This window comes from Populus nigra, chromosome 11 (genome assembly GCF_951802175.1).
Source record: "Populus nigra chromosome 11, ddPopNigr1.1, whole genome shotgun sequence".
Classification (NCBI taxonomy): domain Eukaryota; kingdom Viridiplantae; phylum Streptophyta; class Magnoliopsida; order Malpighiales; family Salicaceae; genus Populus; species Populus nigra.
This window is the reverse complement of record NC_084862.1, coordinates 13,855,743-13,877,683: the sequence shown is the minus strand read 5'-3', so window position 1 is coordinate 13,877,683 and position 21,941 is coordinate 13,855,743. Positions and strand designations below refer to the sequence as shown.

The 21,941-nt window shown below is 34.4% G+C and overlaps 2 protein-coding genes across 2 annotated transcripts; both read left to right on the top strand.

Moving 5' to 3' along the window:
* The first annotated feature begins 8,574 nt into the window (after window positions 1–8,574).
* On the top strand, window positions 8,575–10,496 carry LOC133668232 (uncharacterized). The gene is made up of 5 exons (XM_062088002.1): window positions 8,575–8,710; window positions 8,857–8,929; window positions 9,026–9,074; window positions 9,252–9,375; window positions 10,195–10,496. The coding sequence occupies exons 1-5, from the start codon at window positions 8,693–8,695 to the stop codon at window positions 10,273–10,275; spliced, it is 345 nt and encodes a 114-aa protein (XP_061943986.1). The 5' UTR covers window positions 8,575–8,692; the 3' UTR covers window positions 10,276–10,496.
* A 2,543-nt stretch (window positions 10,497–13,039) lies between these two features.
* Window positions 13,040–21,226, top strand: LOC133706346 (AT-hook motif nuclear-localized protein 14-like). The gene is made up of 6 exons (XM_062131862.1): window positions 13,040–13,609; window positions 16,781–16,833; window positions 18,902–19,033; window positions 20,077–20,229; window positions 20,433–20,724; window positions 20,805–21,226. The coding sequence occupies exons 1-6, from the start codon at window positions 13,195–13,197 to the stop codon at window positions 20,855–20,857; spliced, it is 1,098 nt and encodes a 365-aa protein (XP_061987846.1). The 5' UTR covers window positions 13,040–13,194; the 3' UTR covers window positions 20,858–21,226.
* The last annotated feature ends 715 nt before the right edge of the window (window positions 21,227–21,941 follow it).

Here is a 21,941-nt window from a genome sequence, read left to right as displayed (position 1 = left end):
CCTTAGTGAAATCTGACAATGCAAGAATTAGAGCTTTACACAAGGCCACCTCTAGGTCTTCAAATGCCTTTTGAGCAGTATCATTCCAACTAAAACTATGTTTTGTTAAGAGTTCAGTCAATGGTTTACCTGTGATACCAAATCCCCTTATAAACTTCATATAGTAACATGTTAATCATATGAAACATCTGAGTTCCTTTACTGTTTTTTATGGAGGCCAATCTCTTATTGCTGCAGTCTTCTTTAGATTTGTGGCTATCTTTTTAGCTGGCATGATATGTCCCAAATATTCTACTTGGGATTTACAAAAAGACCACTTAGATTTCCTGACAAATAAATGATTATTCCTCAGTGTTTCTAAGATACTTTTTAGGTGATTGATATGTAGTTCCAGACTTCAGCTATATACCATAATATCATCAAAGAAAACCAGTACAGATTTTCTAAGAAAAGGTTCTAACGCATAATTTATTAGGGCCTGAAATGTAGTTGGAGCATTTGTAAGGTCAAAAGGCACGACCTGAAATTTATAATGCCCATGATGAGTATGAAATGTTGTTTTCTCAATGTCACTTTCCTGCATTTGAGTCTTATGATAACCAGTCATCCGATCCAATTTAGGAAAGTATTATAACCCATGTTACTCATCCATAAGGTCATCAATGAGAGGTATTGAAAATTTGTTCTTAATTGTCAGCTCATTCAATTGCCTATAATCCATATAAAATCTCTGGTTATTATCTTTCTTTTTAACTAGTAATACTGGAAAGGCAAATGAATTAGTACTTGGTTGTATCAACCTATTTTCTAGCATTTCTTTCTTCAACCTCTATTTTTCATCCTTATGCATAAAAGATCTTCTATATGGTCTGATGTTGACTAGTTTAGCTCCTGGAATCAAAGGGATTTTTGTGATCTAAAACTCTCTCATGTGGTAATTATCTAGGCTCATCAAAGACTGTTATATATTCTTCCAATAATGCCTTGACCCTTTTCATTTATTGTCTTTTGCCTTGTTTCCTCATCAGCATCTAATGAGAAGAATTGTCATACTAAGCCACATACGGCCTCTTTAAGATTCTTCTATACCTTAGAAGCAGAGACGAATTGTAATTGAGCTTCTTCTCTATAATACCCTTAAACTCAATCATCCTCCTATCTTTTTAAAAGATAATTTTATCTTAATGAAATCCAATAAGATAAATAAATAGATTCTTAACCAATCTACTCCTAACATCATATCACACCTTTCAAGTTTTAGAATTCTTAAATTAGCTTAGAATTTGTGTCCTTGCATCATCCAAACCAATACAATAGTTCTTTTAATTACTTGTTCATCAATAAAACTATGTGTACTCTCACTACCAATCAGAGTTATAAGGTCTTTATCTTGATAATTTCCTGTAATTTTAATTGTATCATGAGCATAACTATTAGCTTAAAGCAAATTATAACAGAGAGAGATATAATAGAGTTCTTCAACAGAAATTTTCCACACTTTATTACTGTTGTTGAGCATAGATTTATACACAATGTATGCTAAATGTAAGGAGTTATAGAGGAATTACAGTAAGTTAAATATAGAATGATTTGCAATTGTTTTCCTATAATGTTGATGCATTATCTGTCTGCATTAATATACATGATTCTTGGCTAGGAGTCTGGTGGATCTGGTTTTCCATGAGCTGTGCTAATACACCCCCTCAAAATTGAGCTGCCATCAGCAAGAGCAATTTTGCTTCTTAAATACTCTGTGCGTTGCTTGGAGAGAGGCTTTGTTAACAAATCAGCAAGTTGATCTTGAGTGTGGACATGTCGGACGTGAATAGCCCCGCGGTGAACCAAATCACGAACAAAGTGAAGATCAATTTGGATATGTTTCATCCTGGAGTGATGTACCGGATTGTGACTGAGATGTGTGGCTCCAAGATTATCACATAGTAGTGATGGAGTGGTGTTGAGTGTGAATCCAAGTTCATGCAGGAGAGAGTGTATCCAAACAGTTTCCGAAGCTGCATTTGCAAGAGCCCTGTATTCAGCCTCTGTTGAAGATCGAGCTACAGCATGTTGTTTCTTCGAGCTCCATGAGACAGGATTGGAGCCAAGAAAGATGATGTATGCGGACGTGGATGTGCGATCGTCAAGGTTGCCTGCCCAATCTGCATCTGAAAAAGTGGTGAGGGATGGATGAGAATGATGAATCAGTCGAATACCATGAAAGATGGTCTGCTTCAAGTAGCGCAGGAGGCGCTTGGTTGCTGCCCAGTGAGTCTAAGTAGGCTTGTGCATGAATTGAGACAACTTGTTTACAGCAAATGAGATATCCGGTCTGGTGAGAGATAAGTACTGAAGGCTGCCAATTACTCTTCTATATTCGGTGCTGTCGAAAGAAGCAGTGCCATCATTGAGTTTCAGAGGTGTGCTTGTGGAGAGAGGGCTACACACTTCCTTTGCCCCAAGCATGTTGGTGTTGGAGAGCAGATCACGAATATACTTGTGCTGGGAAAGGAAAAGACCACCTGGAGTGGGTATGACTTCCATTCCTAAGAAATAATGCAAGGACCCCATATCTTTCAATGAAAATTTGCAGCCAAGTTGTTTAACAATAGAATTCACAAAGTCTGAATTATTTCCGGTAATCACTAAGTCATCCACATATACCAGAAAATAGCAGATAATTGACTTATGCTGAAAAATGAATAATGAAGAATCTGCCTGGGAGTTCTTAAAACCAAGCTGAAGTATGGCATTTTTCAAGGCAGAATACCATGCCCGAGGGGCCTGTTTGAGACCATAAATGGCCTTTCGAAGTCGGCAGACATGACCAGGCTTGCTTAAATCTTTAAAACCCGGGGGTTGCAACATATACACAGTTTCACTGAGCGCCCCATGTAAGAAAGCATTATTAATGTCCAGTTGGCGTAAGCCCCAACCATGCATCACAACAATGGAAAGTATGATTCTAATTGTTGCAGGCTTAACTACGGGACTGAATGTCTCCGTATAGTCCACTCCCGGACGTTGATGATACCCTTTAGCCACTAAACGGGCTTTAAATCTATCCACTGTCCCATCAGATTTACGTTTGACTCTAAAAACCCATTTACAACCGACTGGGTTGCAGTGTTTTGGAGGAGGTACCAGTTCCCATGTCCCATGCCGCATGAGAGCAGTTAGTTCATGAGACATGGCCTCACGCCAGTGAGGTTTAGAAACGGCTTGACTGACACATGTGGGTTCAATGGTATCGGGCATGGGGTGTTTGGTAGCACTGTTCAGTTGTTTGGGTTTAAAAATTTTGTTCATAGACCGAGTGGTCATCTGGTGGGGTCGAGAGATTGGTGGTTGTGGGTGGTGGGAAGTGATTTGTGGTTCAGTTGCAGGTTGAGTAGTGAGTCTAGGTCCTGGGGTATGATTGACTCGGTGAATGGAGGGTGGAAGGGTAGAATTTGGAGGTGTGAAGGTGTTACCAGTAGAGGACGAAACCAATTGAGAAGATAAATCAGAGGAAGTAGAGACTAGAGGGTTACCTGGAGGTGCAGTGACTGTGGCGGCTACATCAACCGAAGACACCGGTGGTGAAGAAGGCAGGACAGTAACTGGGACCGAATTAGGAACAGTGGAGATAGGTGAGGTAGTGGGTGAAAGTAAAGAGGAAACAGATTCTGTCAACGGTATTTGATCTTCATCAAATAAAACATGGCGTGAAATGTAAACACGTTGAGTGCGTGGATCAAGACACCGATAGGCATTTTGAGTAAGGGAATAGCCTAAAAAAATACAGGATCTGGATTTTGGTTCCATCTTGTGTTTGTTGTATGGTTTGGTGAGAGGGTAACACACACACCCAAATTTTCGCAGTTTGAGATAATTGGGCTGTTGACCGAAAAGAGCTTGATATGGGGAAATATTTTGAAGCAGTGGTGTTGGTTGACGGTTGATAAGGTACATGGCTGTGTGGAAAGCATATGGCCAGTATATTAAAGGAAGATTTGCATCATGAAGTAATGTGAGACCAATTTCCACTAGGTGACGATGACGACGCTCGGAAACACCATTTTGTTGTGGTGTGTGTGGAGCGGTAGTGAAATGACTGATGCCATGAAGGGAGAGAAAAGGTTTTAAACTCATATATTCACCCCCATTATCTGAGTATATGGTTTGGATTTTGCTTTGGAACCGGTTTTCCACGAGATTTTTGAATTGTGGAAAAAATTTTGCAACCCCAGATTTTGTTTCCATAGAGTAAAACCACATGTATTTGGTGTAGTGATCAATGAAAATGAGGTAATACCGAGATCCATCTAAACCAACACAGTGAGCAGGACCCCAAACATCAGTATAAATGAGATTAAGAGGTGCAGTGCTTGATAGACTAGTGGATCGAAAAGGTTGTTGATGTGCTTTATTAATAGAACATGAAGGACATAAAATTGACTTTTGAGCGGTTGTGAATGGAAGTGAAAACTGACGAATAACATTGTGCAATTTTGGAGGAAGGATGACCAAGCCGTTTGTGCCACCCGTCAAGAGAAGTTTTTTCATGCACATTGGCGACCATAGGGAAGAGAGCTGCCGCCAGTGTATTCGGGAAGATGTAAACACCATTTTCACATGCACCTTTTGCCAGGATCACCCCCGAGTTCGTGTCCTTCACAAGAAAATGAGACGGGTGAAATTCAATAAAGACATTATTGTGAGCAGTAAAATGGTGCACAGATATAAGGTTTTTGGAGATATTTGGAACACAAAATATGTCTTTGAGAATGAAATTTTTGTGTTTTGATTTTAAGGTTAAGGATCCTATATGTGAGACAGTCAAACCTGAACCATCACCGAGCACGACTTCATCAGTGCCATCATATTCTGAGTGGATTGATAGGTTGTTGAGATCACCAGTAATATTATGGGATGCAGCAGAGTCCATGAGCCATTTATTGTCTGTGGCATTAGCGGTAGAAGTGCAGTTTGCTGTGACTGCATGAGAATTCAAGCGGGGGCATGTTTTGGCCGTGTGACCAATTTGGTCACAAAATTGACATTTGGGCTGATACCTTTTTTGTGTTGTAGTAGGCCTGCCGAATGGTTTAGTATTGTACCGGTTTTCTCTGTGGGGACCCTGGTTTCGTGAGAAACCACTAGGTTTTTGATTCTTCTGGAAAGAATTACCAAAAGAGTTCTTGCGATTTGTGTAATTCGCCGATGCCACAAGTTGATGGGTAGCCGATTCCATCCGCCGAAGGTAGCTGTCATGACCAACCAGCAGATCATGAAGTTCTTCAAAATTCAAGGATTTCTCCCTCGCACGAATTGGTGCAGCAATTTCCCTGAAATCAGAACCCAAACCATGAAGAATATAAAGAGTTAGATCATCATCAGAGATGGGATGGTAAATTAGAGCAATTTCATCAGCCAACGCTTTTACTGAGTGGAGATACTCCTGAATCGATCGATTTCCTTTTTGAATGAAGGTAAGATCCTCCTTGAGTTGCATAGCTCTCAGTTGAGATCGACTAGCATACATGTGATTTAGTTTTTTCCATGCCTCATGAGATGTTTTAGTGGTGGCGATGAGGGGAGTAATTGAGGTGGAGGTGGAAGCAAGAATTGCACTGAGAATTAATTTGTCCTGCCGAACCCAATGGGTTCTTTTCAACGCAGATTGGGAAGTGCCATCAGATGAAGGACACACTGAGAGACCAGTGACGTAGTCCAGCAGATCATACCCAATTAGAAGAGCTTCAAATTGGGCACGCCATTGTGGAAAGGTGGAGGGAATTAATTTCTCGTTGATTTGAGCTGTAATGTTGAGAGCAATCAGTGGATTCTCTGTGTGGGAGGTGGGTTGGGTGGTCAGATTTTGAGATAGAGACATGTTGGAAGCAGGGATCGTAGTCTCGTTTGAGTTATGGTGCTCTGATACCATAAAGCAAATTATAACAGAGAGAGATATAGCAGAGTTCTTCAACAGAAATTTTCCACACTTTATTACTGTTGTTGAGCATAGATTTATACACAATGTATGCTGAATGTAAGGAGTTACAGAGGAATTACAGTAAGTTAAATATAGAATGATTTGCAATTGTTTTTCTATAATGTTGCTGCATTATCTGTCTGCATTAATATACATGATTCTCGGCTAGGAGTCTGGTGGATCTGGTTTTCCATGAGCTGTGCTAATATAGCTAATGCATTTAGAGATAATCCATATTCTTCTACCTGCTCTTTTTATGTCATTATCGCATTGATGTCTCCTTCTCCTTCTTCTACTTCTAAAAATTCTTCTTCTTTTTCCTCACCACTCATTATATTCATATTTATTTTATTACATTAATGCTCTAATGTAAATTTTTCTTCACATCTATAACATTAGCCTAGTCTTCTCCTTTATTCATAGATTGTTTTAAGCAAATGTTATTTTTTTCCCACTAGTAAACCATTCTTTATATGTCAAGTTTTAAAAAAAAGGTTACTTGGTGGTCTGCTACCATTGAAAGAAGAAGGCATTCTTGATATGAATATGTTCTTGCTTGTTATTTCCAGACTCGATTCCTCCTGCCACCTTGCTTGATCAAATGCATATATTATAGTTCTGAGCCTTAATATTTTCAATATTAGCCTGCTATCATTCTTAAGGCCACTAATAAAACTTGAAACATAATATGATTTTGGCAATAAGAGATTCAAGATGCTTATTAAGGACTTGAGCTCCTCAGATCTCTCAACATACTCTTCCATGCTTTTTTCTTGTGTCAATTTGTTGAATTTCTCTACCACATCTTCTCTACTACCAAATCACATTCAAATGACCTTCACAAATTCTTCCTTATTGGTTAAATCATGGTCACTATATAAGAATCCTCCATACCATACCTTTGCCTCTCCTTCAAAGTAAGGAGAAACAATATCTACCCATTGATGAACTAGAACAAAATGTAGTTTAAAGAATTTCCTGCATTTTCTAATTTAACCTCTTGATTTTCCCCCATGGAATGTAGCCAGTTCAATCTTAGAAAGAGTTCTATTGTATATATTCTTGTGACCTTCTTGGCTGATTCTTTGCTCCTCCTGGTTACGATACTGGTGTTGATGCATTCAAATTACCCTTTTTGAGCTATAATTGCTTCTTGCTTTTTTATCCGCATCATGTCCTCCAATAAGTGTTCTAATTATAGCCATTAAAGTCTCCATCTGAGTGTTAAACTGTCCATTCCATTTATTTTGTTCTTGCCATTATTTTCTATTCTCCATTAGTAGTTTTTGGAATTCTCAGTGAAGAACTCGTATCCTCTCATCTACCTGCCTTCCATGTTCTTCCAAGGCCTTTATTTTGTTGCTTTCTACCATCGTTATGCTCAATATTACTCTTGTAAAAGAGCTCTGATATCAAATTATTAAGATCATTATTAACAATGAGAGAAAGAGATTGAGAATTAGAGGAGAGTTCAAGAGAGCAAAGAATTTTATTTGTAATACAGAAAATTATTGTATTATTCATTGATTGCTTCTTTAACACATGATTGTATTAACTCTGTTGTAATTAATTCTAACTGCTAGCTAACTGAGTTTCCCCTTCATTCTGCTAGCTAAATGTTCTTCTTCAGCTTCATTTTTTCTCAAACAATCTAGCTCTTCAATGCAGCAACTTCAATATAACAGCTCTAACATAATTTGAAAAATATAGGGTTCAAAACCTAATTCAAGATGGGTTTTAAGTTGAATATAAAAAAAAAATTGACTCGTTGAGATTTTGTTGATCTAGATAAATTTTTAACAATCAGTTCAAATTTAGCTTGGTTAATTTTAGGAATTGTTTTTTTTTACAAAAAAAAAATATTAGTTTAATAAAATAATTAATTTATAATTCACCCATACTTTGACAGGATGCTAAAACAATATTTTTTACTTAATCTCAACATATTGTGTTGTAATTTAATTAAAAATCTTCCGCAGAAGTTTATATTTTATAAAAAAAATATTATTTTTATTATATCCAAATTATATAAGAAATCATTATTCGCATGCATGCATGCATTCAAAGGTTTTTTAATTTTAATATTAATAAATTAATTGAAAATAAAATATAAAATCCAAAAAATAATATCTTACAGTTTGTATCTCTCTATTAAAAAAAAGATTTGTTGGTTTGAGTTTGAAACATACACCATGTATGTTTTTATGTTTTAAAAATATGTTTAAAAAAATTTAAAAATATTTTATTTTTTTATTTTAAATCAATATATTTTTTGTATTTTTAGATCATTTCGATGCGCTAATATTAAAAATAATTTTTAAAAAATAAAAAAATATTATTTTAATATATTTTCAAGTAAAATATATTCTAAAAAATAACTGTAACCTAAATAAGTTTATAATATCATTGTACATTGTACAGTATAAGCTCGTGGAAAATATTTTTTAAAATGTTTTTATTTAAAAATATATTAAAAATATATTATTTTTATTTTAAAGATAAATATTTAAAAGCAGCAAAAATAATTATAAGAATAATGATTTAAAACTTAAAAAAAAAATTAAAAAGCGAACAGTGTCTACATCAGGAAGGCCCACCGATGGCTGCAACATCATTATTGTTACTTTCTTACAAAAAAATTTACAAGACGACGATTAGGGAGAGCAAAATCCCCATCTAAAGTAAAGAAGCAGAGCTAGAAATCAGAGCAAACGGATCATGATGCGATACAAAGAGGTAATCTCTCTCTCTCTCTACAAATCTGCATTCTTATATAAATGGGTTTCATTCTTTTTATGCAAATATTGGACTTTTGGTGTCTTTTCAATGTCAAGATCTTAATTTTTGTACATTTTTTTCATTTCCCCACTATTTGTATACAGGAAAAAGAAGCAAAGAAGGAAGCTTTCAGGAAATATCTTGAGAGTAGTGGAGTTCTTGATGCTCTCACCAAAGGTTTCTTCTTTCTGCTTCATTTTTTTCTTCCCCAGTTTTTAACTTATAATGTGAATTTTCTTATTTATTCATGAAATTTTTTTTGTTTGTGTGTAGTCTTGGTTGCATTGTATGAGCAAAATAACAAACCTTCATCTGCCCTTGAGTAAGTTTTGATTTCTCTGTATTTGTTAAATATAGCAAACTCTAATAAATAGATAGACTTGCACACTAAAACAATGTTTTTTTTTCTTTTTTATTTGATTTTTGATACAATTTATTTTCTTGTAAAAATGCATCCAGTAAATTATTTAAATAACGAAGTTTTAATTTGTTTTGATAGATTCATTCAACAAAAATTAGGTGGCCCAAGTTTGTCTGAATATGAAAAGCTGCAAGCTGAAATGTCAGAGTTGCAAAATAAGTATGGTGATCTGTTGGGAGCCCATCAAGAGACTTGCAAAGAGGTGAGACTTTTATGCTATAATCAGGCAATTTGATCTTAAATGTGAGAAATTATAGTTTTTTCCTTTTTTAAGTTAGTAAACCCTAATTTGTGGATTATAAGTTAAATGCTAAGTAATCATGACTCATGACCGATAGTCGTAGAGATAGGTTTGACATGCTTCAAAGACCATGGACACTGTGGACTTAACAGCTGAATGCTGTTGTATTTGATCCTGGTTTTGTGATGCTCAAATAGAAGTATTGCTAGAGAACAGTTTGTTGTTCAGCTGTGTGGCACTGGCTTCGGAATATCTCTCTCAAAATGTGTATTCATTTGTATTATGGACTGATGAGAAATCTAAACTCTCAAATGATGGGAAAACGCCAATTCGAGCATGCATATGTGTAGGACTTGATAGGCACACGCCCAGATAGAGAGAGATACATGATTGCCGAATTCAGACAGCTAGGTGGCAGTAGATGCATCTACATGCATATGAATCTTCCATGACAATTTGCTGTGCCAGTCATATTATTTACTCTATTTTAAACCAGAAATCAGGTGACCAGGTGAAGAGAATGAGCTGAAAATGCAACTAATTTAGGTTTGTCTGCTTAAAAATTTAAGTTTGTCACGTCCATTTTCATCCATTCTGATTGCGACCAATGAATACTTAATTGAAAGTAATCGTGTTAATAAAATCTTAACCAGCTATATTTTCCAGGCAAGAAACCATGACAAAAGTCTGATTGCAGTAACTGCATGTTTTCAATATGTTTTCCCATTGTTACATGTTCCCCATCTGACCCTTATTCTTTGTTTTAATGGTTCGTTGCAGTTGGAGGAACTTAAGAACTCACATAATGTTGCATCTGCTACAGACACCACAGATGGGGAGGCACTGAAGGACGAGCCTTGAATATCCTGAGGAAAAATTGGAGCACCACCATGCTAAATAAACATTCATTCGAACAATATCAAGTGATTATGAGAAACCATCGTTCTACGTTCCTAACTAGTTGTATCCTTGGAATGTAGTGTATAGCAGGATTTTTTTTCTGTATATCTCTGTTACTGGTTAATTTTTGTGAAAACGTTTCTTGATTCTCTTTCAATATAAACAAAATCTGATCCTTAGTACTCTCACCTGTGTCATCACAAATGTTTTTGCCGATAGCTGTAATCCAGGAGGAAAGATGAGGTAGAGGATGGTACGACTTTGGTGGATCCTTTCCTGAAAAATAAAACCAGTGTATTTACTGCAAGTTTTAGGCCAAACATAGCCCTGAGAACTCTCATAACAGCGAGCAAGATGAGCTATGCTTCTGTCTCCTGCCAAGGAATGGACGTGTGTTCAGAAGTTGTAAAAAGTTCTCCATGATGCTTAAGATACTGTTATCAGGGATTGTTGTGTGATCCTTAAGACCCCGCTATGCTCTGTGTCAAAAATAGTAACTTCTTTAAGAAGGGTATGTTCTTTCCTTTTGAGCACAGGTCTCCTGGGTTTGCACCATGGGTCATGCCGACGGTGAGAAAAACAAGCTATTTCGTCCATTAACAAAAAATTAAAATAAAATAATGAATAATGAATCACTTTTTTTTTTTGAGATTGAAACGATGAATAATTTGCTTGTTGAGTAGACCCGATTAGATTGTTGGTTTATAATTTAAAACAAAATATTTGTGTAGTTAATATTTTTTTAAGTATAAAAAAACTTTAAAATAAATATAAATTGAATTGATATAACAAGTTTAATTTGACTAATTCAAAATTAATTTGAATAATAGGTAAAATTATAGTTTGACTTAAAAAAATTGATAACAATGTTTTTTTTTTTAAAAAAAAAATATATATATATATATAGCAATATATTGGATCGATTTAAGTCAATCAGGATTAACCTTTTAAATTTATATCCTGGATCATGAGACCTTAATAATCGCAAATAAAGCAAATCCAAACAAATTATGAAACTCAATTACCGATTGCATAATAAAATTGAAAAACAATATAATTAAAAAGGGACCCAAAAAAAGACTTAAATCAATCCAAGTTAACTTTTCAAATCCTCGACCTGTGTTATGAGATAAAGATAATCTCATATAAAGTAAATCGAAATAAATTATGAAACTCAATTTCGAATCAACCTAATGTTAAAGGATGGAATTGAAAATAAAAATAAAAAATACACAAAAAACGATGCAAGTTAATCCCGATTAACCCACCAAACTCATGGCTCAAGTCATGAGACTGAAATAATCTTATAGAAAGCAAACCAAAAAAATGAACTGAGTCAATTCGGGTTAACTTGTCAAACCCACGACTTAAGTCATGAGACTAAGATAATTTTATAAAAAACAAATCGAATAAATCATGAAGTTTAATTTTTAATAAACTCATTGTTAAATGATGAAACTGAAGTCTAAAAAAATATATAATAAAATGACCTGGTCTACCCATGTTAACTTATAAAGTTTATGACCTGAATTATGAGATCAAAATAATTTCATAGAAAATAAACTGAAATAAATAACGAAACCTAATTACTAGTTAACTAATGTTGAAGATGTTAAATTATAAAATTAAAAAAAACTAAAGCAAATATGATTATTCCATCAAATCCGTGATATGAGTAATGAGATTTAAGTAAACATATAGAAAGTAAATTGCAATAAAAAAATAAAATTTATTTTCAATAAATTAAATATTAAATGATAAAATTTAAATAATAAAAAAATTATTGTAATAAATAGTGTTTTGTGAGGTATTTTCCATTAAAAATACCTTTTTCTTTTAATTTTTGTTAATAATAATTAATAGTGAATTTTCGAGATTTTTACAAATTTAATTGCTAAACCTATTCCCCTAGTCTTAGTTTTTTTGTCGGAGACAAACTATATGATTTTTTATTTAATATTTTAAGACTAATTTATATGTTAATTAAAATTAACTTTTATTTTTAAATACATATTTCTAAGAAAGTTTATAGTATAGAAGCTATAGCTATAGTTTTGAAATCTAGTCTAGCTAGACAGATTGATTTAGAACTCGACTGGAATCAAACCAGATTTAAACAAAATAAAAGTAATTAAAAATTTAGGTAACCTGGTCAAAAACCTGATTATAATTCATTGACTAATTGTTTTTTTACCAAAACGATATTGTTTTAATTTATAAAAAGAGACTGACCCGGGTCTTAGATCGGGTTGATCACCAGGCCAGGTTTAAAAACATTTGATATAACTACCAATACTTATTTAATAAAAGAATTAAAAAACAAGAGAAAATAAAATATATGATTTTTAAATAGATAAAACTTTTAGTGGAACGGTATATGAATTTTCTTATTATAAATGTCTATATCTCTCATGTTAAATAAATATTGAAAATTAAAGAAATAAGTATTTAATAAGTAAAAATATTTTTATTTTTTTAACGAAATTATATATATATTTTTTCTTCTATTTATATTTATAATTCAACTATCAAGTAAATATTAATAATTACTGCTTAAATATTATAAATATTTTAATCAATTAATTTAAAATTAACATTAAAAGAGTTAATATAGTATAATTGGTTTATCTAGATATGCTAAGAAAACAAAGATATGCATCATCATAAAATCCAAGCCAATCAAGTAAGTAATCCATCGGCTATAAATCACTCTCTCTCCCCCCCAAAAAATCAAGAAATCTGAAAATTCCTTTTTCTCTCACTCCTTAAATAAAAACCCTAAAATACTCTCGAATCCAAATAAAAAAAAATCAATTCCTTCAAAATCAATTTTTTTTTTAAAAAATCTCTCTCTCTAAAAAAAAGAAAAAAGAAAAAAAAATGGAACTCAACGACCCACGCCAGCAGCAGCAACACCACTTCACCTCTTACTTCTCCTCCACTCCCACCACCACCAACACCCCATCACCCCCCAATGGCCTCCTGCCACCTCATCACCCCACAGACTCAACCACCCCTACCGGGTCCCACTTGCTCTACCCTCATTCAATGGGACCCTCAACCACGGCTACAGTGACAGGAGGAGGAGCACCAGTGGAGGCAACATCAGCAAAGAGAAAGAGAGGGAGGCCCAGAAAGTATGGGACTCCTGAGCTGGCTTTGGCTGCCAAGAAAACGGCTACATCTGCTTCTGTTGCTGCGTCCAGAGAAAGGAAGGAACAACACCAAGCTGGTTCTTCTTCCACTACCTCCTCTTTTTCAGGCTCTTCTTCCAAGAAATCTCAACATGTTCTTGGTAAAGGATTTTTAACCCTTTTATGGTTTGTTTGCGAATTGTTGAATCTTAAAATGTGGTTTAACTCCTTGAAGGGTTTTGTCTTTAGTGGTGTAAATTGTTGAATTTGTTAGCTGTTTTTTTTGGTGTTCGTGGTTGTGAAATGACGTGTATTTGCTTGAAAGGTTTGGCCTTTGAAGGTGTAAATGCCAAATTTTCCAATTAGTTGAAGTTTTGCATGTTGTATGATACTTGCATGTATTTGTTTAACATTTTACCGTGACAAGATGTGCAATTTTTCATTTATATGGTTTTTGGTTTTCTGGTGGCTTCTTTGAGATGTTTTTTGGTCTTTGGTTTTGAAAATGTGATTTTTCATTCAAATCTTTCAGTGGTTGAATGTGAAATTCATCGGTTGTTTTTTGTTCTTTGGGTGGTTTTGTTTCTGAGATGTTGTTTAATTGCCTAAAAGGTTTCATCTTTGATGGTTGGAATTGAAAAATTTGAGTTAGTTGGAATTTTCAATTGTGTTCGAGGCATTGCATGAGTCTGTCTTAAGGTTTTTTTTTCCCCCGAAATCTTAAAAATTGACAATGGGTGGGTGTGACTCCAAATATCTTTATTTTTTATGGTTTGATGTGGAGTGTAGCGAATTAACTAATTCTACAATGTAATTCCTTCACAACTGCTCAAGTATTATAGAGCGATTGCTTAAAAAAAAAAATATTTTCTGCTTTAGTGTTTGGAATCACGTTTTAAAAGCACTTTTGAAAAAAATTAATTTTTTTATTTTTTTTCTTTGCTTCAAATTAATATTTTTTTGATATTTTCAAATCATTTTGATCTGTAATGTCAAAAATAATTTTTTTAAAATAAAAAATATTATTTTAATGCGTTTTGAAATGAAAAGAACTTTGAAAAACAACCACTACCACACTCCTAAACACCCAAGAATTGAAAAGCTTCTCTCTTTTTGTGGTAGGCAATTGCGACAAGTGTTTAGAAATTTGCATTTTCTGTGAGGGTTTGTATTTGGTAACTGGTAATTTTGAAAATTTTTTTTTGTGCTTGATCTGATGAGTTCTACAAGCTATTTGTATCTATGATGGTTTCTAGCAACTCTTCTCTTAGTGGGAGGTTATTGCACATTATCTCTTAGTGACATCTTGTCTTTTGATATGTTGAATTTGTTTTTCTTGAATCAATGAGGGTTTACATTTTGTTCTTGTGAGTACTTACATTGCATAATCCATCTTTTTTTCATTGGGTTATATTCATTGGTTTCTGTATTCTCCGCTGCTTATTTTTTTTGTTGGGTCATATTCATTGGTTTTTGTATTATCAAACAAGTCGATTATTCTTTGTTCTAGAAATTCTTTATTTACATTAGTTTCTGATTTATTCTAGTATTAGGCATTTATATAAGTTATCATTTGATGGGAAAATTGAGCTAACAGTATTTAATTGTGCTTATCCTACCACATGGGGTTTTCTCTGAACATCCTTTAGCAATAAAGCATATCATATTAGGTATAGCAGAATAGTGCAAGAGGTGCTGGTTGATCAATATTGCTGATATTAAGATTTCTTAATTTGTATTAGTATATAATTGAAAGGAATCAGAAAGCAGCTACTTTATTAATATTGTTGGGCTTGCCATTGTAGATGTTCAATGGTTGTAGCTGTCTTTATGGGCCCTTGCAATCCTCGTAGCTCAAGTACTAGTCTGTTGACCCTGTTGGGGTCATATAATTTGTCATGGAGGCTGCAATTATTTTTACTTTGCAATGTGTATGTTCATTTTGGTTTGTGGATTCATCATCAAGTATTTTGATTATTTGATCCAAAGAATGGAAAAGAAATCTAGGCAATATTTTGCATATAAGGTTTTTTAATGAGGCTTCATTTTCATCAACCCCAGTTCTTTTCTGTCGCATTCTCTTTCCTCCAAACAATTCATTGGTGGCTCCATTAACTGCATGCCTCTTTGATATGGTTACATGATCTTGTCTTTCTGCTAAGCCAAGCATTCCTTGTTCTTTATATTGTTTTGCTAGTTCTAAATGCTATAAAACCATATCATTCTTAACTCCCATCTCAGTTTCGAGCTTGATCATCCTGCCAGTCTTTTGCTTGTTGGATGTTCTGTTTCTCAGTGAATATTAGGCCTTATGACCATTCTTTGTTCTCCACAAAATTTCACTATCAAATATTGCAGATTACACCCACTAATTAAACACTGCTCAAATACCTCACTACCCAAAACCCAAAATTATACCCAAGAAAAACCACTCATGAAAAATACTGCACTAATTCTTTTGGCTAAAGGTTTTGGCTACTGCACTACTTTTGGTTGCCACCACGCATCATCGATATTGGAGGCACACACAATATAGTCACGACACATGCTATTTATACAAGCAACAAGGTCCTTCATTAGGAAAACTTCTTCAAGTCGAACTTCAACAATAAAGTCCTTTTCCTAAGCATAATGTGTCCACACGCAATTACCAATCTAACCAAAACCAACTCACAAATTTAAGCAGCAGCTCAACGTAGCTGATACTCAGCAAGATTGGGTTACTTTAGTTTTTAAATTTATAGTTTGTTAGTATGCTGTGCCCATAAGTGGAGGCTGACTTATCCTCCTTTTTGTGATTGTACTTCTCTTTCACTATTAATGCATTTTCTTTTCTGTAAAAAACTTTAGTTTGCATTTGATAATGTGTAGAGAAAGTTTTTTGATGTAATTGAATTTGTCTGACTTGCATTTGAGAAATGCGTGCAATTTTTAGGTGGTTACTGTATGTGCTACTAGGAAATTGTTTCAGAGTATAATTGATTGGGAGTCTTTTCTAGTCAAATAAGAGGAGATTATTGAATTTATTAACCGCAAATATGATCCCAATTTGCTCTTTGGAATTGGGAATACCTTCTTCAATTAGTTTTGGAGTTGCTACTGACACTCATTCCCTAAAATGTCATTTGTTGGTTAAGAACTTTGTATGTTATGAGACTGATATTTGTTGTTCTGTTTTTGAGACTGTCCATACATGAATGTCATTTCATTACACCATCTTTTTGTAAATGGTAAACTTGCATTCCTTCTGAGTTATTTCTTTACTCAAATTATATTAATTTTATTACACAGCTTAAACACTTGTCCATCTTGCTTTTTATTCTTTATTGCAGGCACTGCTGGGCATGGTTTTACACCACATGTTATTACTGTAGCTGCGGGTGAGGTATGGAAACTCCCGAGACTTGGATTACAGTACTGTTATCAGTGATGAGTTGGTAGCCTATAAATGCATTTATCTGGTTATTATCTTTCACATGCTAAGAAAGCATATAGAAAAATCTTTTTTAATGAAAATTCCTTAGCTCTGTCTACTATTTGTTTGTTTTTAATTTTGTGTATAATACATATTCAAGCACTGTGTTGCTTTGATGGAGTTGCTCTTTTAGTGACTGGCTAAAAGGGTGGAAAACCATCATCAACCCGCTCATGTCTTTTAAAAACATGGATTCATTTACTTCCTGATTTTTTTTTTAATTTTTCAATTTCATGGGAAGCATAATTTATCCGTGATTAGCCTGGTTTTCTGAACATCTAATTTTAAACTTTTGATGTAAAACTGAAATATATACTTAGCTGTGACATGGAGGGATGTTTTCCTTTGCTTTCGTGTAATCTTGCTGCTCAGTTTTGGTATGCATATGCAGAAATTGTTAACTTTTTCATGTTTTCTTTGCTGGGAGATAGCCAATGTTCTTGGTGACTTCGCTCAATGTTCTAGACACATGGTGTTTTTAATTGTTAAAGAACATGTAATTGTATGGTTGGTTTATGTTTGCAAATACTTGAGGAGATCTGTTTAGAACATGGTTCAGTTCCTTTAGCTGTGGATGATTATGACGTCAATATTTAACCATGTTCTAAACACATGGTGTTTTTAATTGTTAAAGAACATGTAATTGTATGGTCGGTTTATGTTTGCAAATACTTGAGGAGATCTGTTTAGAACATGGTTCAGTTCCTTTAGCTGTGGATGATTATGACGTCAATATTTAACCATGTTCTAAACGCGGTGTTTTTAATTGTTAAAGAACATGTAATTGTATGGTCGGTTTATGTTTGCAAATACTTGAGGAGATCTGTTTAGAACATGGAGTTTTGATATTTTGAGTGATGTACTGTGTGCTGGACTATTATCAGAGATGCATGTGGTGGGAGGTTACTGATCGCATCCTAAAACAAATATTTATGCTGGCCACTACCAGATATGTGATAAACGAGAAGTGGATTAAATTTTTATTGTCTTATAGCTTATGGTTTACCTTTTGTTGTTGTGGAAAAAAAAAGTGAGAAAGTGTTCATTGACATGCATATTGAAGTTTTAAATATGAAAATGAAAAAAATAAAAAAGACTAATCTAAAATTCTTCGTTGGCCAAGTTCTTATGCACAATACTAGTGGTTTCCATACAGGAAAGGAAAAATAATTGGAAGTCAAAGAATAGAGTTGACAATGGAAGACTCTATATATATGGTGTCTGTGAATTCCGGACACAGTATTTATCTGATAATGTAGACTCTATGATTGTGATGGCAGATTGAATGTTAAAAGTTTGCCACTTTTGGGCTGTTAAAATTTCCCAGGTTCCTTTTGCCAGGTGTTGCAATATTTCTTTATCATGTCATTGACTGTTGGTTCTTTTTTTACCCTTTTTAAAAAAACTTCAGCCACATTCCATTCCTGTTCCTTTTGAAATGATAAAGTTTTCTAATGAATTTCTTCATGTAGATGTCCAGATATTAGTCAGTCAAGGTAAGAAACTGCATGTGTTTTTGATTGTTGATCACTGGTTTGTCTTGGTTCCTTCTGTGATTTTTCCAAGTGTCTAGAAAATCTATGATTATTTACTTGTTATTTTAAATGTTTAACAAGGTGATTGGATCTTTGTGGTATGTCATTTGCACATACATGCTGGAAAGCTACTCCTTTAAATGTCATGCGCAGGTGTATAGTGTGAATATTTCTGTTCTTAAACTGTCAGTTAAGAGTTCCCTTATTCTGATGAACAACATTATGTGGTTGAGTTGTATACTCAAGAGTCATGGGGGCATTCAAGCATAAGGATCTGGGATGTGATTGGGGCGGGATAGATCACGATTAATGTAGTTTTGAAGTCTTTTCTTGTATCTATTCAGAATTAGTTGCTGCATCAAGAGGGTAGTTGAGATGCCAATAGTGGTTTTTGTAGATACATGAAACTCTGTTTATTCCTCAGTAAAATAAATTCCTTACAGGATGTTGGCCAGAAAATCATTCAATTCCTGCAACAAAGCACACGTGAAATGTGTATTCTATCTGCATCTGGTTCAGTCATGAATGTATCTCTTCGCCAACCAGCAACTTCAGGAGGCAACATTTCATATGAGGTAATTGTTTATGAGCATGTAACTTTTTTGAATTCCAGAACTCTGTTCTCTTTTCCTTGAATCTTCAGATGGACATCATATTGTAAAATGAGAGGAAAATAATGATGATAAAAAGATTCAGAACTTACTCTCTTTTGTTAAGCATGCCAACTTTCATGCTTTGAGAAGCATGCCAACTTATGCTTCTTTGATATGGCCTCCGGATATCTTTTTCAATATCATGATTCTGTATTTGACTGGAAGAAGGGTACTTCTGAAAGATGACATAAGGAACAAAATCTAAGAAGGGAACAAATTGTTCCCTTCAAGGCTATATGATAAGAAAGAACGACATTACAACTGCAAAGTAGCAGCCTCATAATGGTCCAAGCGCCCCACTGGTTTTGAGAAATGACTTCTGGTTAGTGGTGTTATAGTGTCAAACTTTCAACTGCTGCACTTAGGAAAATAAGACTCATCTCCTGGGTGGTTGGGCAGGCTGGAAAGGATGTGTCAATAGTATGGGGTTTGGCATAGAGTATTTTTTGAAAATTCAAGGCCAGACATGTAAAGGAACCTATACTTAGGTGGTCTAGTTCTACTACTACACAAATCTGAATGTCAGGGAAATATGAAAGATAACTGAGAGCACCATTTTTAGTACATTTCCATGATATCACGGTTTGTTCTTGTTGCCTGGAAAGACTAGTTGATATAGTATATCTTGACTGCCCTGTGGATGATACAGCCAGCAGTATCTTTGAGAAAAATCCACATCTCACTTAATGTATTTCTTGAAAATCAAATGGTATACTGTGTTGCTTTCTAGCTTCTGAGAACTGGAAGCATTTGTATTATTTTCATGTGTGCCCAAAGAATTCTCTGATAGTGTCTGGGTTAAATATTAGCTTGCTATTTGTATAAACAATTGATACTACATCTGATAAAATTTTATATTCTGAGAAATAGCTTGACAATTTGAAGTGCTAGCTAAAGTTGTAAAAATGATATTCTGAGGTGATCAGAAATTAATTCTTCATTCCTGCGTACTCTTTTAACATCAGGGCCGATTTGAGATCATTTCTCTGTCTGGATCTTATATACGTACTGACATGGGAGGAAGAGCAGGTGGCCTCAGTGTATGCCTTTCTGATTCAAATGGCCAGATCATTGGAGGAGGAGTTGGTGGACCTCTAAAGGCTGCTGGCCCTGTGCAGGTATTGCTTAAAATATACAATTTCTCTAAAATATGTGATGTATGAAGTAGGGAGCAAACTATGGCTGAGGACCACCCTTTTCATTTGAAAGCACATACATGCATGTAAAAGAGGGTCCAGATCGTAGAAATCCTGTTCCACATTTAAAATGTTTGCGTGATTATGTCCTTAATATTTATGATTTATTAGTTGTTTGTGCACAGGTCATTGTCGGTACTTTTGTGCTTGACAACAAGAAGGATGGTAGTGGAAAAGGTGATGCATCTGGCAGCAAGCTTCCATCACCAGTTAAGGCATCAGTACCAAGTTTTGGCTTCCGCTTACCAGTTGAATCTCCTGTGAGGAATCCAGCGAGGGGAAATGATGACCTTCTTACCGTAGGTGGAGGCAATCCATTTACAATGCAACCTTCCACTATGCATTTATTATCTGCAAGAACCATGGATTGGAGGAGCAGTCCAGATGTCAGAACAACTGCAGGTTATGATTTTACAGGTAAATATATAAGACTCCCCCCTCTGTCCTCTCCCGCTCATGGACTCACCAACTGACATGGGTTGTTTTTCATTTTTCAGGAAGGACAGGTCATGGAGGATCCCAATCTCCGGTAAACGGTGACTATGATTGACTTCCAGATTACAGATTGGTTGACTTTTGAAGCACTGTTTTGTCGTCTATCTTCAATCCCAGGTACATCGACCAGAGAAAATGCATGCACAACCTTTTGCAACCTTCGTGGAGTGCCGGATGGTATTCTGTACAGTTTAGCCACACTCTCTATACTCCTTGCTAGCTCGTGGTCCAAAATTAGAAGTGTTAGCCTTAGTTTTATGCTCATGCACTCAGTTGCAACTCTTTTTTTTTTTTTTTTCTTTTTTTGTTCGCATACTGGAGTTACTGGCTGATTCCTGTTAACATTGAATTAAGATTCAACTGAGAACCTGGCATCAAATGACAAAAGTTCCGCCAATTGAGATAATTATACTCGTTCTGGATTTATGCCGGTGTCCTCACGGGATAACACAATGTGTTCTTCTGAAAACCTGCCTGTCTTCTGCATCTTTTGGCATATAATTCATATCTTTTGTGGGTAGATTCCCTTGCTAACTCCAAGCATGTGTAAGATAGAGTTCTGTTTCTTTTCAACGAGTGGAGGTACAATCTGCAACTTGCAATGTTTTGCCTAGTCAAATAGATGGAGACAGTAGCCGCTTACAGCATCGCTTGATTTTTAAAAGTATTTTTTCCATGAAAATATATTAAAAACTTTATTTTTAATATTAGAATATTAAAATTATAAAAAAAATGTTAATTTACTATTTTAGCATAGTCGAGGGTGAATACATGAGAAGTCTCTGGTAAAAACAATTACTACAATGAGGTGATCTTACTTGAATATTGATTCTAGAATGTGTTTTGGTATTTATAAATAGATATTTTTTGTTTGAAAATATGTTAAAATGATTTTTTTTTTAATTTTGACATCAACATATTAAAATTATTAAAAAAATATATTGATTTGATATTTTTTCAAGCTAAATATAATTTTAAAATGTATCTAAACACAATTCCAAATATAAAAAAAGGGTGCCTAATAAAGTTAGATTAAAAGAATTTATTTGAAAATACCATACGATTTTTATTTTAAAAAAGAGGCAACATAAGCTTTTTTTATTATTATTTTGGGATGGAGGTTGTACTCTATTTTCATT